Here is an 18,052-nt window from a genome sequence, read left to right as displayed (position 1 = left end):
TGAGGCTCTACATCATAAGCCAACCGAGTGGCTGATTGGACTGTAAAGTTGCCATGAGGAGTAGGGCACCAAATTGGAGTCCTGTAAATTTGGAATTAAAATTGATTGTACATTTGTTATTTTTAAGTGATAACGGAATAACATTTGGAGTTTTGGGACATTCCAAGCTTTGTTTGGAAAGATAAAATCTTCAAAGCGAAAATCTAAATTGACTTGATCTGCAAATAACTTTGCAAGTTGAAGAGGTTCTTGTTGGAGACCCAATTGTTCAGCCACAAGTGAATGACTTTGCCATATACCCTTTCCTATGATTTCTCTTTGGGGGAGGATCTTCCCCCAAATTGAAGAGTCATTTAACAAGCCGAAAAGTTAAAGCATTGCAAATTTGCAAGTATTTTGAAACGGCGAAAGTATTAACAAAGGCTTTTATCAACTTCAATCTCTGAAGCAAAAGCATATCGTTTTAAGCATTCAACTCTCCGTTTTTCATGCATAAATGCATCCATCTAGATCATAGTATCTCAGTTGAGTACATTTTCTCGCTGAGTTTCAAGCAACCAATACAATACACGAGTTCTGTCAGATAGTTTTAGTTTCACAATAGTTAAATTGCACACCAAATATCAGAGACTTGCTAATAGATCCAAAGCTTATTCTAATGTGAAACTTGCTGGTTCTCAAAGCAATGTATAAGTTGTTAAACACGACCCCGATCCTGCACTACCATGAAGAAGAGGCTGACATGGCTGCAATCGCAAAGCAAGTATGCGAGAGTCATCATTGTATCCAAGGACATGGTTGTACTCTCCATTATCAACCAACCCATATTGAGGTTCTTCTTTTGGAAGATCCTGTCACAAAATGAAAGTTTATGATAAAAATAAAAAGCATTTTCAGTAAGAAAGGGAAAACAAATTTGAACATTTTCAGAGAGCCTTAGGTAGTTGGTGTGAAACACTTACAAATTGACTGAGGAGGTTTTTATGTACTTCTGAAGAATTTCGCAACTAGGAAAGAATGCGAAAAACAGAATAAAAACGTTTCAAGTTAGATGCATAAGCAAACAATAATAAGAACACTAACCAAGTTCAAGCACAAGAGGAAAAACAAAGGGAAAGTTGACATCAAGAATCCAATTTAGGATATCGTCCCACATTAATCTCAAATTTGATTTATTTGTTGAGATTATCCAAGTTTGTGTTGTGGGTATTCTTCCCCATAGCAGTCCACTGATTACCTGTTTCACAAAATTTGCTTCTTATTTGGGTTGAAAATCTCATTCTCTCTTTCCATTCCACCCAACGGCTGCCGTGGCCAGATAGAGCATGACACATTTTTGTATTTTCTCAACATGTTGAATTAGTTAACTTTGTATTGCAATCAAGACGGGAAGGGTATACAAAAGCTTTGAATTATGCAAAAGTAAATTACATTTGAGATTAATATCGAACCCTAGACTTTTGATTTATGGCGTCAATTATTTTCCAAACCAAAACCAGACTGACCTTTTTCTTAGTAGTATCAATTTGACTGTCAAGCTTCTTCATCTGTCAAACAACAATACATGTGCAAGGTTATATAATAGGTGTAATTCACATAACAATGCAACATTTTGCACCACTCAGTGAAGAAGCAGAACAATTATTCCAAATTACCCTTTTTCTCCCAGTTTCTATATTACATACTTCTAGTACTCCAAATACATTAATACAAGAACCCATGTAAAAGCATATTCTGATCACAGTTCCTAAAATCGCTCACAAAATCAATTTTAATTATATCACCAGAAATTTAGATGATCCAGAAGACAACAATTCTTATAGCATAAGAAAATAGATAAAAAAAGCAAGGAGAAAGATATATGTTGTTTAGCTAAATGGAGATTAGACCTTGCGTTCGCGAATGACTGTCACAGAATTATTCACTTCTTGCCCAAGACAACACAATTCATTAAGAGTCAAATCCTCCAAACAGTCTCCCATCCTCCGCCTAACAGCGAAACCAGAAAACAAGTCATACTCGAAAGTCCAAAGAAGACTGGGGAACTATTTAATTTCATTATGCAGCTGAGATTATTGTCACCTGATATCCCTTTGAAGCTCCCGATTTGTCTCATTCAGCTTCATCAGTTCTTGTTGCATTTTCTGCACAAACATACAACTTGATCAAGCTTACAATTCTAGCATCAAAGTATCAAGTTGGTCGACAAATTGATTAAACAGCAACTTTTTTATCTATGAAAGTCAGTCTTCAAACTACATCAAATAAAACTTTCGAACCTGCAACTTAGATTTCAAGGACAAATAGATGAAAACGAACTAAACCATTGACCCGACCAAGAACCTACCTTTTCACCGGTAAGAGCCATCAAACACAATCATACATATATAAATGTATTGGCAGGACACACTTGATTGATGGTCATTTTCAATGCATTAGATTAAATCACCTCTTCACTTCACTAATGTAATATTTCTTTTAAAGGTAATAGTCCACAAGAAAGCTCAACTTGCAATTGACTAAATCAGAAAAGTGCAATAGAACATTGGGAGGACCCAACTCCTAACATAGAAATGTGGCCTATCTGGGATGCAGGATTGAGGGAGTCTAAGAAATTGTAAACCTTAAACAATGACACCTTTTTTTTCCATTTCCAACAGTTCCAAGAGTTTCTAAATGGTTAAACACTAATTTTGTTCAACACTTCCAACTTCAATCACGATTGACTAAATTAAATATTTTGCTATATGGTCTTTGTTTCTATACAATAATACAGTAATCAATTGTCATATCAAAAGATTAAAGGAAACAGCCTCTTTCCAGTTGTAAGAACAAGGCAAGAAAATGCCTCAGATTAGTCATCAAATCAGATGTTTAAAGGAAAGGACCTCTTTCCAATTCTAGGAATAAGGCCAAATAAGTCTCTATAACAACTGCAATGTAATTGTGTGCATATTCGATACTTAGGATGATAATTCGATTAATAGGTGGTCAGTGGTCACTTACCAAATAATTCTAACAGTTTAGGATGATTTTGAACCCACATTAAGAAATTTAAAACCCACTTTTCCAAGGTCATTTTCAACATGTCTAACCTAAGAGATCTCATAATTATTCACATCAAAAGCTCATTTTACCTCCCCCTAGAAGAAGCCTCGTTAGCGAGATACTAAAAGTTATTAACGGTCAAAATTATGCATCAAAGACTCTGAAAGTCAAAGTGATGCACCTATTTACAAACTAGACTAGCATAATATAGTGTTCATGTAATTAATTTAACCGTGTATAGGGGGGTGAAAATTGAAATGGCCAAAATCTTCCCATATTTAGAGATTGATTTATCACTACTATTACCCTAGCTAAGTAGCTATCCTATTTAGTAAGTACTATGAAACATCTCATGAAAGAGAGACTAAAATCTAAATCCACCACTAATATATAACAATAAAGCTTTCTTTGCTCAATAAAAATTCAAAATTTCTTTCTTTTATGAAGCAAAACCTAGTTTTTAACTCAACATTAACCCACATGCTAATTTGCACAAATATTAAACAAAGTTCACTTTAACATCATAAAACATAACATCTAAAACAAAGATATAGGAGTAATTAATTAATTAATTAACTAGTTAATCAATAAATCAAACTCACCTGGTATTGTTTCATCCACACATCAACCTTCTTATCTTTCTGATACCTATCATAAATCTCCTTCGTCCTGCAAACAAACAAAAACCCTAAAATAATCAATACCCACAAAAAAACTTCAAAAACAAAAAACACCCAGGAAAAAAAAAATATAAAAAGAGAGAAAATTGATGCTTACGTGTTCCCAGGGCTGATATATTCATGAATTTTATTAGAATTAGAAACCATAATAATTGAAACAGTAGCATCACAAAGAACAGTAAGTTCATTTGCTTTCTTAAACAACCCATTTCTTCTCTTAGAATAAGTAACTTGTCTGTTAGTTTGATTCTCAATTTTCTTAATCTGAATTTTTCCTCTCGCCATTATTTTGGGTTATTTTTTCTTGCACTTTCTCTCTCTAAAACTTGTAGTATTTTCAATGGTTCTGGTTTACCCAGAAAAAGGGTTGATGAAGATGATGATAATAATTGTGGTGTGAGAAAAGAGGGTGGTGTGAATTAGTGATAGAGGTGAGAAAGAGAATGGGAATTGCCATAACTGGAAAAGCTTGCTGAATTGGTGAAGGTTTTTGTGGGACTATCAAGGAAAGTTTCTGATGTATTATGCAGTGTGTAATTTGGTGAATGGTGATTGTCCCCGATTTTACTTGCAGTTTTACTTTGGTTTACTTTTTACGTCTTGTGTCCGTCAAGTAAAATGATGCACCTTCTTTTTAGGTTTTCGTTTTTGGGATGACAACAATAAGCTATTATAAGCACGTAAGTAGAGTATGATACATTCAAGATTATAGGTTTATGGCATGTTCTTTTCGGCATAAAATAGTTGAATTGAACTGAATTGAAATGAATGGTGATATGTGAGAGTAAAAGTATTGTCCAGAGCTGGATTGAACTGAACTGTACTGAATTGAACTGAACTGAACTGTACTGAATTGAACTGAACTGAACTAAACTGAAAATAAGCTGGAGAGAACAGACCCTTACTTAGGAAAAATTGATTATATGAGTAACTTTAGGTAATAATTTCAGGTCATACCAAAAAGGTTACTTGAGAAAGAGAAGTCAAAACTAGGTGAGATTTTAAAAAAATCGTCAGTTTCAAATCATAGAAGACCCCATAAAAATTATAGTTTCAAGTTATACTTTCTCTCTATTGTTGATGACTTGAGCAGAGTTACATGGGTGCACTTGTTGAAAGCTAAGGGTGATGCTTATGATGCTCTTGTGAATTTTGTCCAAATAGCTGAAACTCAACACAACAAAAAAGTGAAAAATATTAAATCAGATAATACCCTGGAGTTTGAGGAAGAAATGTGCAAGATATTCTTTGAGCAGCAATGATCAAGCATGAACTTGTGTGGACAGACCACAACAAAATGGAAAAGCAGAAAGAAAGTATAGGAACTTCCTTGAAATGGGGAGACCCTTGAGGTTTCAGTGATGTTTGCATCTCAAGTTTTGGGGTGATTACATCCTCACAGCAGTCGATATTAGCAACAGATTACCAACTCAAGTATACTTGACAACCTATCTCCCTATGAAACTCTTTATAATATCAAGCCTCATTATGCTAGTTTAAAGGTATTTGGATGCTTAAATCCAGAGGGTGCCTTGTGTGTTTCTGGGATACCCTAGTAACAAAAAGGGATATAGACTGCTTAACTTACTCACTGATATAGTGTTTGTAAGCAGAGATGTTAGGTTCTTTGAACACATCTTTCCCTATAAAGTGTTCAAACCTAAATTTGATCAAACAAATACACCTTTGAGTGCAAATGCCTATGATGATTATGATGAATGGTTGTAAACTAAATCCATTACTCTTAATGAAGAGTTGGAAATAAACCCAAACTGAAATAAATCCATTACTCTTAACACTGCCACTGCACCTGTGAGACACTTTACTAGAGCTCACAAGGCTCCTACCTGGCATAGTGATTACTTTACAGGGAATGTAATGAAATCTAATCAAGCAAATGTAATTCATTCTCGTATTGGGACTGAAGTTAACTAACCTTCGCTTGTATTATGAGTCAGGCCATGAATGTCACCGAACCTAGACATTTTAAGGATGCCATATATCAAGATATGTGGGAAGATGCTATGAATGAAGAGCTCAATGCCCTTGAAAATAACAACACCTTGCATATTACAACTCTCTCACCTAAGAGTAGGGATGTTCAGAGTGCGGTCTGGACTGCACCAAATCGCAACCCAAACCGTTTTTTCGCGGTTTTGGGTTGATTTGCGGTTTTAAAATTGCGGTTTGAGTTATGATTTCAAGCTAACCGCGGTTTGCGGTTTGGGTTGGGTTCTAATTTTTGTAAACCAAAACCGCATCGCAAATCGCAATTTTATAATTTTTTTTAAAAGAAAATTAAATTCACTTGACAAGGTGACATATAAGTATAAAACTGAAAAAAGAAGTTTGAGGTAAAGAACTTTAACACTTTTGATAAATCATTATTTAAGTTTAATTATAAAGTCAACTTCATATCTACTCGGACTTTTATTAACAATTTTTTTTACTCTTAGATTACAAAATTAATGTCGCGCAGGAAAAATGGTTAAACCACAAAGCAAACTGCACCAAACCATTTTGCACGGTTCAGTTTGGGTTGGTTTGGGGAAAAGTGCGGTGCAATTTGGGTTGGAAAAATGTTAAACCGTATATTTGCGGTTTGGGTTGGGTTACATCCCAAACTGCACCAACCAAAACCGCGAACACCCCCTACCTAAGAAAAAACCTATTGGGTGCAACTGGTTATATAAAACCAAGTACCTTAAACCAAATTTGTCATCTTAATTACCTTAAACAACGCGAACCACAATTCGAAATTAGCTCAATCGATAAGCAGCCCTAGTCATATCAATATATATATATATATATATATATATATATTATAATTATATATATATAATATATATATATATAGAGGTATATATATATATCTATTATATAAACCAAGGGGAAATCTACGGTGTCTCCTTTTAAAAAGTCATTTTTGTCCTTAGTTAAATATATAATTGGTTATTCAAATCTTCTACAATATATCCTTACCTAATTTAAAGATATGGGGTCAAAATTCTAATGATAAATTAAATTAAATAAGCTAAAGTAAATTGACACAATTAGAAAAATAGTTATTGAATTATAAAAAATTACAAATTTAAATTGATTATAAGACCTTATATCTAAATGTTCGTTACAATTTCTAATCACTTTACATTAGTTTGTATAACAATAATTACAAATCACACTTCTAAAATTACATTTAGATGAAATTTATCAAGAATAGACCAAACAATCGATGCACGCATCGCGTGCATAGAAGGCTAGTCACCCCCTAATTAGGGACCCTCTTGGTTGAACATTTATTAAATAAGTAACTGGACAACCTGTATTTTATAACATAACTAATTATTAGGCCCGGGCTATGCCCCGGCTAAGAAAAAATTTCATTTATTAATAATACTTTATGATAATAGCACTAAATATAGCCTAGCCTAGTGGTTAAAACTTTATTATATGTGCTTGAGGTCTTGGGATCAAACCCTATACTATGCAATTTCTTAATTTTTTTATTGTACACGAATTACATGAACTAAAACTCTCTAGCAGGGAGAACGCCACGTGGTACAGTTTCTTGTTTTCGCATGCCTTTTAATATATTTATATAGATGGTCCAACAAGAAAATTTTAAAAAATATTAGTAGAATTTCATGCTCAATTCGCCGCGGTGCGTATTAGCAAATTGCTATTTGACTTCTCTTTCTGATTAACCCTTGTTGAGTTGCTAGATTTTTCTTTTCTTTTAGAAGGGGAGTTGCTAGTTTCTATCAAGTAAACAAGTTGATTTTCAAGGTAGGTGTTGACGTATTGTAGACTTATCGTTTTCCTTTTACGTGATTTGCCTAATAAAATTAAAGTAGCCTGCCATTTGTGATTAAATTTAATTTAAGCATGCTTGAAAACGACTTAGTTATTCGATGGTTATGCTTTTAGAAAATTTTCCCATAATTCCATCTGCATAAGCCATAATGTCAAGCAACTTGCTTTAATCATACGTAAGATAGTTATTCTAGTTTTATGTATGAACGTTTCACTCATTTTTCAATTAGTAGATTATACACCAAGGTGTAGGTAGAGGAACCTACACCTTGCCCAAAATGCAGGAAAAAAAAAAAAAAAACGCAGGCTTCTTGTAAAGGAATGAACAATAATGTACATGGTCTTAGTTGAGTAATGTACATGGAAAACTTTGCAAAAGAAACTGATTTGACCGTTACTATTCACCAATTAATAACTGATTTGATGTCAACTGCAAATCACGTCGCCCCATGTACCAGCGATCATCATATTTCAACTTTTACACTCAACCTCCATATTTCATTCACAACTTTCTCTCTCTACCATTTTTCTCACTCTATCAAATTCTCTCTCTACATTCTCTCTCACCACCACCGCAATTCTCACCAAAAAACCTCAATTCACACCAGAAAACTCCAATTACCACCATAAAAATTTCATTGCACCATCCCACAACATTGTCCTCTAGCGTTTATGGACAATAGCGACAAAAAAAAACCAAAACAAAGACGACAACCACCGCAGTCAAGAAACCCACGGCAACCAAGGCAAGCGAAAAAATACCTTGCCCAAAACCACTCAGAATAATTCCTCCATCTCCACAACTAACTATGGGTGAAGATATTATGTAAGTTTCTACAATTTCGTTTCTTTAAATTTAAATTTACATATTAAATTTTTGGTGAAGAAAATGAGTTCTCATCACTTTGGATTGTTGAACATTGTACAAAAAAATTGTTTTTGGTTATTTAGGTGCAATTTATGTTCAATTTCGGTTGTAATTGAACAATTTTCATTTACGGTTGGTATGGTGTACATTGTGTGTTGCGAAATGTACTTCGCATGTTAGTAATTGAACAATTTTGGTTATTTTGGTGCAATTTATGTTCGCATGTGAGTACTAAACCCTATGGATTGTTGAACATAGTACAAAAATATGTAATTTGGTACATTTTTTGATGCGCATTGTACATTACAAAATTTAGGTATAATAAGGTTGAAATTGAACAATTTTGGTTTGATGTGTTGTACATTGTGTGTTGCGAATTGTACTTCCATGGTGGATTTTGATATTGGTAATTTGATAGGTTGCATGGTCCATTTTGACACAAATTGGTACCAATATGCATATGAAATATGATACCTAAATCATTGTACATTGAGTTATATCCACTTGTACATTATGGAAACTTGGTTGTTCTTTATTGATACCGTAATGTACAATGGGACATGCCCTTATACCTAAATTGGTAATTTGATGGCTTACATGGTCCATTTTGATACAAACTGGTCCCAATTTCTATGAAATATGTTAATCAAATAATTGTATACTGAATGATATCCACTTGTACATTACAATGGACATGTCCTTATTTAATGTACATACTGCCAAATTGACTGTACATTGGATGACAAATTTATTTCTTGCACATTTATCTTTAAAGTACAATGGAACACTTTAGTTTGTTATTGTACATCAGCTTTTAATGTACAATGGGACACAACCTTAGTTATTGTACAACACCAAAACTATGAACTATGTGGTTGTTCAGTCTTGCCTGTTTTGTTCTGCAATAACTAAATGGCCAATGTACAATGACAGTCCTCCAAACGATTCTACCACAACAACTGAACAGCAAACAGTACCCATACCTGCAACAAATAGGTATGTACAGTAATTCATCACACTGTTGTACAATGTCTGATGTCCAATGTACATTCTTTTATACTGTAATTGGCTAGTTGTACATTATTAGAACCTGTACTCTATTGGAAAATTAAACTGCCTTGCTTTGTTGTACATTATTGAGTGTTTTGTTGTTCAATAAATAAATGCCAATGTACATTGACAGCCCTCCAATAGATCCCACCCTCAGAGAATCTAGGGAACAGCAAACAGGGCCCACCCCTGAAACAGAGAAGTAAGTACATAATTAATTACAATGTTGTACACTGTGTGATGTCCATTGTACATTCTTATTGGATAATTATACAATGCTGCTTCTTTGTACATTCTTATTCAATAACGAAATGCCAATGTACAATGACAGCCCTCCAAAAGGTCCCACGACAACAGAATCTACTGAACAGCAACCAGGATCTATACCTGTATTTGTTGAAAGTAAGTACATTTTGTCTTTACTCCTAGCTTGTACATATGTGTTGGCATGCCTGTCATGTTGGAATGATTTATACTCTTGTTGGCTAGTTGTACATTATTGGAAAATTACTGTCTTGCTTTGTTGTACATTATTGATGTTTTGTTGTTCAATTAATACATGCCAATGTACATTTACAGCCCTTGCATAGATCCCACCCCCAGAGTATCTAATGAACAGCAAACATGGTCCACCCCTGAAACAGAGAAGTAAGTACACTAATTAATCACTGTGTGATGTCCAATGTACATTCTTATTGGATAATTATACTATGCTGCTTCTTTGTACATTCTTATTCAATAACGAAATGCCAATGTACAATGACAGCCCTCCAAAAGGTCCCACCACAACACATCTAGTGAACAGCAACCAGGATCTATACCTGTAGTTGTTGAAGAGTAAGTACATTTTTGTCTTTACTCCAACTTGTACATTTATGTTGGCATGCCTGTTCATGTTGGAATGTTTTGCCCACATTGACAGGTCCACCACAGCAGCTTCTACTGAAAATGCTTCTGATTCCACAACATCTGAGAAGTAAGTTCACAATGTACATTTTTTGCACTTCTTTGTACTTTATAAATATGATCTCATACTCTGAGGTTCATGTACATTCTATAAACTGTGATGTATAATAGCAGGCAACCTACTACTGAACCAGAAACAACTCCACCTAGTACTGACATGTAAGCGCCTCTCTACACTGACATCTCATACTCTGTTGATCCATATTGTACACCATTAGCTTATTGAGTGTTCATTGTACATTCCTTATATGTATGGTGTTCACTGTTTCAAACATAAATGTACACTCTGTTTCAAGCATAAATGTACAATGTGGTTTGCATTGGTATTGGCATAAAGGTTCATTCTTACTAATTGCATATATGTACACTCTATTTACAGTCCTCCTTCGACTGAGAAAGAACATACTCCTAATTATTCAAGCACCACCAAAACAACTGATAGGTAAGTATATTATCATTGTACACTACTTACTGTTATCTTGTTGATTAATGAACGTTTATTGTACATTTGTACAATTTTAATTACATATATGTACACTCTTTTTTTTGCTAGAACGCCTGTTCTTGAGAGTGAGGCCATTCCACTCAATACTGAGATGTAAGTGCATGTACATTATTTGTTTGTTCTTAATTACATACATTATTAAGGCCATTCCAACCATTGTACATTATTTGTTCCAAAGTGTTCATTGTACATTTGTTTATAATGTAACAATTGTTGTACAATGCCAGGCCCCCCACTAATGAACATGACCCTATTCAACCCAATACTGAGATGTAAGTTGCACTACACTGCTATGTGTACATTTCTACGTTGTACATTGCCTCTGCCGTATTGTACATTAGTTGACCTTAATTGTACAATTTTTGTTTACAAATGATCATTGTACATTCAATTACATATATGTTCTTGTATGAGATGTCAGTCCTTGTACATTAATGTTATATTCAATGTACATTGTGGTATATTTGTTGTACATTGTTAATCACATACATGTTTATTGTGTTACCTTTGTTTTACACTGTCAGGCCCCCTACTACTGAACTTATTACAACACCTCCCATTCCTGAAACAATTCCTGAGGAAGATGAAACAGATGATGATGAAGAGTAAGAAATATGTTAAATTATATATACTTCATTTGCAAACTAATGTACACATTTCTATATTGTACAGTGCCTCTACCGTATTGTACATTATTGGACCTCAATTGTACAATTTTTGTTTTCCAATGTTCATTGTACATTCAATTAATAATAATTGTTCTTGTATGAGATGCCAGTCCTTGTACATTAATATTATATTCAGTGTACATTGTGGTATGTTTGTTGTACATTGTTAATCACATACATGTTTATTGTGTTACATTTGTTTTACACTGTCAGGCCCCCTACTACTGAACGTATTCCAACACCTCCCGTTCCTGAAAAAATTCCTGCAGAAGATGAAAGAGACGATGATGAAGAGTAAGAAATATCTTAAATTATATATACTTCATGTCCAAACTAATGTACACATGTTCCTTTCTTTTACCCTAATGTACATTGCATATTGACATGCAGGGTACCAATTAGTGTGCTGAGGGCCAGGGCAAGGAAAAGTGCCCAAGCGTATGTTCATTGACACATTCATTTTTACACATTGTTGTACTTCTTTTACGTTCATTTTTACACATAACTACATTTGCACCTACATCTTACAGCACCCGCCCCAGTAACAGAATGAAAATTTCAACTTCCAAGGCTGCCACAACTTCCAAGGCTGCCAAGGGCAAGTCCCCACTTGAAGCAGATACCACAAAGCCTGGGAAGAGGAAAGCAACAGAGCAGGCCCTGAAAGAATTGGCAAGGGTTCACCTCCCAAACAAAAGAAGGCTGCTAAGTCCAGGTATAGTGAATGAACAATAAAATATTCGTGTCTGTACTTTTTGTGTAATTGAATGTACACTGTTATTATACCTTGTTTGTACATTATGTATTCTTCTAGTCAGACTGATTATGTTCTATGTACATTGTAATTGGTTAAAATGAACATTCCATTTCTTTGTGCATTATGACAAGCATGTACACTATTATTCTGTTGGATGTACATGTACAATAGTATGTGTCTGAATGTTCAACTTTTGTAATTGAATGTACACCTGGCTATACCTTGTTTGTACATTATGTATTTTCTAGTCAGACTGGTTATGTTCTGTGTACATTGTAATTGGTTTAAATGAACATTCCATTTCTTTGTGCATTATGACAAACATGTACACTATTATTCTGTTGGATGTACATGTACAATAGTATGTGTCTGAATGATCATCTTCTGTAATTGAATGTACACTCTTGCTATACCTTGTTTGTACATTATGTATTTTCTAGTCAGATTGGTTATGTTCTGTGTACATTGTAATTGGTTTAAATGAACATTCCATTTCTTTGTGAATTATGTCAAGCATGTACATTATCATTCTATTGGATGTACATGTACACTATTATTCGATGATTGTACTTTTTGTGTAATTGAATGTACACTGTTACTATACCTTGTTTGTACATTATGTATTCTTCTAGTCAGACTGATTATGTTCTATGTACATTGTAATTGGTTAAAATGAACATTCCATTTCTTTGTGCATTATGACAAGCATGTACACTATTCTTCTGTTGGATGTACATGTGCACTATTATTTATCTGAATGTATTTCTTGTGTAATTGAATGTACAATGTTGCTATACCTTGTTTGTATACTCAAATGAACATTGCACTTTCTTCGTACATTATGTCAAGCATGTACACTATTATTCTATTGGATGTACATGTACAATAGTATTTTCTTAATGTACTTTTTGTGTTATTGAATGTACACTGGTGCTATGCCTTGTTTGTACAATAGTCAGACTGGTTATTGAATGTACATTGTAATTGCCCAAAATGAACATTGCACTCTTTTAAATGTACATTGTAGTGATTCACCTCTGATGTCAACCCCACCAAAAAAGCAAAAAACCTACTGAGCCTTGTGTGAAGGTCAGGCATAGTACTACGCCATTCCAAGCCTTCATCGCTGCTATTGCTGATCAACCTGAGAAGAAGCAAGCAATCATTGACATGGGTTTCGGTGGTCTACTTGAGCTAGACATGCCAAGGAATGACCCCATCTTCTGTGCTAGGCTCGTCAGCCGATTTTGTGTCGGTAGTGGCTCCCTCTTGCTACGCCGAGGCAAGGACATCGATATCAGGGAAATCGATGTCCACTTGGTGTATGGGATTCCACTTGGAGGCTTGGTCGTTGATGAGACCAAGGAATTGCAGGAGAATGATGCTGACTTCGAGTATGATCGAGGACTGAGGGAATATGTTTGGCTCCAGCGGGGTTCGCCATACATTTCTACAATGGCGACGCAGCTTGCTGATTCCGCAGTGCCAGTTACGGACAACTGGGAAGAACCTTCCTAGTGGTGGCCGTTAACTGCTGCATTAAATCAACCCTAAACCCCCAGCCTCTCACAAACTTCTTGTAACTACTATTGACATCAACAACATCCCAAGTACAACTGGTGCAAGTACACCATTGAATCATTGCTTCATTCAGCTTCTGCTTGGCAAGAGGACACCAGTAGATTCTTCGCTGGTCCTCTGCCTTTCTTACAGGTACACATTTGCCAGTGTCTGCTCTCTTCTTGTGATGTTGCTACAGTAATGTACCTTGGCATTGTATTGATTATTCATTATTTTAGTCCCTTTGTACATTATTTTTCCAACACTGAGTTCTAATGTACACTATTTCTTATCTCGTTGTACATTCATAGTTACATTATGTTGATACTGTCCCTATGTCCATTGCTTCTCATAATATGCCATTGTCTAATCTCTTCTTGATTGTTCACTATTTTAAATGTGAATGACTTAATGTACATTACCCTATTTGGTCTTATTTCCTAGGTCTGCTATTTTGATCGTCTACAGAAGGAACTACACAAGCCTCCCCGTCAATTCCCGCTACTCTCTATATGGAAACGGGAAATTATCAAGAGCAGGATTTATTGGGAATTCAAGTCCGGAGTTGGGATGGGGACTGTTCTCCAAGGATCACTGCTCCCATGCACGGGCAACAAGATGAACAACAACACAGTAATCCACCTTCTCTAACATATATACATAATCTGTTGTTTTGCCATGTATAATGTACATTGTCCTAACAATACTCTACTTCAGCAGCAAAATTTACAACAAAACAACCCAACACCAAGAAGATCAACAACAACAACAACAGGTTACATTAAATATATATAATTGTGTGTTGTTCACAATTGTCTTACTGTACACCTTTTCAATCGTGTTGTACATTACTGTAATCTCTATTGTACATACGGTTTATCAGGATGTACAATTTCACCTCTAATTTGCCTATCGACATTGGGCTTACAGTCACTTACTTATTTGTTTCAGCAACAGCAACAACTCCAACAACAACAACAACAAAATCAGCAACAACAGGTAATTCCTTCTGCTGTACAAATTATTTCTGCTTTCAACAATGAACACCACCTTCTTGTACATATTAAATATATATATACTGATGTACACTACAATTGTATTCATGTACATCAGTTATATCGTTTTGTACATAGTATATAATATAATGCACTTCATCTTCTTTGAACAACACATATATATATTAAATGAACACCACCTCCTTGTACATCTTAAATATATATTTACTGATGTACACTACAATTGTATTTATGTACACCAGTTTTATCGTTTTGTACATAGTATTTAATATAATGCACTTCATCTTATTGTACATTGTTTTTGCAACAATGTACACTCTGCTTACCAAGATGTACAATGACTCTTCCTAATTGTTTACACTCATTTACTTGTTTGTTTCAGCAACAACAAAATCATCAACAACAGGTAATTAAATTGTTCACTGTGATGGTTGTACATTGTTCACTGTGATGGTGTACATTGGTTAGTTGCACTTTGTACATTGAGTACTCACAGATTGTATATTGCGATTTCTTACAGCAACAACACCAGCAACATCCTGAACAACAACAACAACCACCCATGACCTTGAGGTGACCCCTTTCTTTTAAAACAAATCATATGTATATATTTATCACACATATACAGTATTCTAACAATTATTTATAAATTTTCAGTCTTGGAAATCAAATTTCATCAATCTTTGTTCCAAGTTACCGCTAACCTCATTGAGTTGACGGCCTTGCTGAACCAAGGCCCGCATCTCAATCTGGATCCTACTGTTAGCAGCTTTGCCCCATCCATAATTCAGGCCATTTGGACTCGGTATGAAAATGCCGCGCAACCTTCAATCAATCCTATCCCAACCCTCTCCCTGATCAAGGCACCCCTCTGTTCTGAGTCAAGATGCTGCATTCTTCCACTCCTCGGAGCTTTGGGAGATGGTGGACAAGGCTGTTCAATCACATCTCAAACCACATGAAGCACAAGGTGGGTTTGATGGCCCAACTTTCAGCCTGCACTTGGAGTTAAGCATGGGCAGACCTCAACAACGACAAGATCAACCATCTTCCTCATTTTCCCCATCTCTGTCGCTGGGTGTTTTTTCAAAGATCACGAGGACCTACATGTTGATAAAATCTTCCAGTCCAAACCCTAACACTGATCCGCCTAAGGGGTAAACCCTATGTGGACTAACTTTCATACTGTATTCTTGGCTCATTGCCCCCGTATTTTCACTAATTCACTAACATGAACTAGTTACATTCGTTCCCTGAATATTTCCTTTGTGTGAGTGTTTTCTTAGTAGACATATGCAATGGTTTTTAATATATTTATGATTGGATTTACCCCAGTTTCAACGCTGAAGTAGATGTCTTTACACACCAACCTCAAATCCAAACAAATGAAAGGTATCTAGTTCATTTGATGTCTTGTTTGGTATTGTACATTCTACTCCACCTGTATGATCATTGGTTTGTTGTGGTTGTTCATTGTACTCCCTCATGTATGTTCATTATACTACCCTAACCTGTAACATTGAACACTACATGATGTTCGCTAGTTTACTTCAGTTATTGAATATCTTAGTTACCCCCTTTATGTTCATTGGTGTATTGTGATTGCTCAGTAACGAGCAAATGATCAATGCACCTGATCAATGTACCCTAATTATTGTTCATTTCAGAATGTTTCTGATGATCATTGTAGTCTATTATTTTGTACAGCTAATCTAATTCATATAGTGTTGTACATTCTACTCCCTCTGTATGTTCATTGGTTTGTTTTGGTTGTTCATTTACTATCCTGAATGTTCATTCTACTCTACTAACTCCTTATGTTCATTGCTTATTATTGTACACTGTGTTGCTTCTAATGATCATTGTGATCAGTAATATGTAACCATATGATTGCTCATATGATTGCATAGTGTTGTACATTGGGCTCGCTTTTATGTTCATTCCCTTACTAAGGTTGATCATTGTATAATGCTTGATGTTTTAGTATGAATTCTTTTGTTCATTGCTAATTTTAAAACCCATAGTGTTAGTATGATGATCCAATGCAAATGGAGGATTATACAGCTGACTCGCTTATGAGTAGTTCAATGAGGTATGCATTTATTATCCTTTTTCCTTGCCCAAAATCAAAAGTTTTTCCTCGCCACTTCTATGTCTTCTGCTTAAACTTCAACAAAATGACTTTGGACATACTCGACAACAGAATATTGCCAGAGAATGTCTCCATTCACGACAAATATAAAGACTACCCAGCTAAAATTGTAAGTTCCAACTATTTTCATCAAGCACTACCCCATCTTTTTACAATCTTCTCACCTATTGCTTGTGTCCAGGCAATTGCTTATGGTAGGTTCCTGGTATCCCTTGGCTTCAAAATGATAAGTACACCACTTAGGCCTCGCATAGTGGAAATGCCCTGGAGAACTAACTCCAACACCTATGATTGTGGGATTTTCGCAATGCGGCACATGGAAAAATATAACGGTGAATGGGAAGACAACTTTGAAACTGGCCTCATAGCTGATAATGTAAGCAACTCTTCTTTATATGATCATATTCACTCCATGTCTTTTACATGTACAATACTTAGATTATCATTGCATGTCTTCTACATGTACATTAAGGACAAACATAATGTTCATTGTATGTCCCTTACATGTACAATGATTGACTTATGATAATCAGTACATGTCTTTCACATGTACATTACTTATGTTATCATTGCATCTCTTTAACATGTACACTAAAGACAATATTATGTTCACTGCATGTTTTTTATCAAGCACATTATCCTGTTCCTTTGTTCAGTCAAAATATACTTCTTCATATATTCATGTACATTGTATTTTTGGTTCGTGTTTGGTTTATCTCTTTCACATGTACATTTCACATGTACAATACTTAGATTATCATTGCATGTCTTCCACATGTACATTAAGGCAGACATGATGTGCATTGTATGTCCCTTACATGTACATTGATTGACTTATGATAGTCAGTACATGTCTTTCGCATGTACATTACTTATGTTATCATTGCATCTATTCAACATGTACACTAAAGACAATATGATGTTCACTACATGTTTTTTATCAAGCACATTATCTTGTTCCTTTGTTCA

The 18,052-nt window shown here is 35.0% G+C and overlaps 1 protein-coding gene across 3 annotated transcripts; it reads right to left on the bottom strand.

The window, feature by feature from the left end:
* Positions 1-413: 413 nt before the first annotated feature.
* Positions 414-4,354, bottom strand: LOC104888917 (floral homeotic protein DEFICIENS). 3 transcript variants are annotated; one of them, XM_010674033.4, is made up of 7 exons: positions 3,826-4,346; positions 3,651-3,717; positions 2,083-2,144; positions 1,890-1,989; positions 1,506-1,547; positions 963-1,007; positions 414-851 (listed from the first exon to the last, which is right to left on the bottom strand). In XM_010674033.4, the coding sequence occupies exons 1-7, from the start codon at positions 4,011-4,013 to the stop codon at positions 678-680; spliced, it is 678 nt and encodes a 225-aa protein (XP_010672335.1). In that variant the 5' UTR covers positions 4,014-4,346; the 3' UTR covers positions 414-677. The 3 variants fall into 3 exon arrangements, 2 of the variants coding, with proteins under 2 accessions (XP_010672335.1, XP_048495140.1); XM_048639183.2 differs by lacking the exon at positions 963-1,007 and adding an exon at positions 1,084-1,237 and having other exon boundaries at positions 674-851; positions 3,826-4,354; XR_002039450.3 differs by having other exon boundaries at positions 747-851; positions 963-1,237; positions 3,826-4,352.
* Positions 4,355-18,052: the final 13,698 nt, after the last annotated feature.

Source organism: Beta vulgaris, chromosome 1, assembly GCF_026745355.1.
Source record: "Beta vulgaris subsp. vulgaris cultivar EL10 chromosome 1, EL10.2, whole genome shotgun sequence".
Lineage (NCBI taxonomy): Eukaryota > Viridiplantae > Streptophyta > Magnoliopsida > Caryophyllales > Amaranthaceae > Beta > Beta vulgaris.
This window is presented reverse-complemented; position numbering and strand designations above follow the sequence as displayed.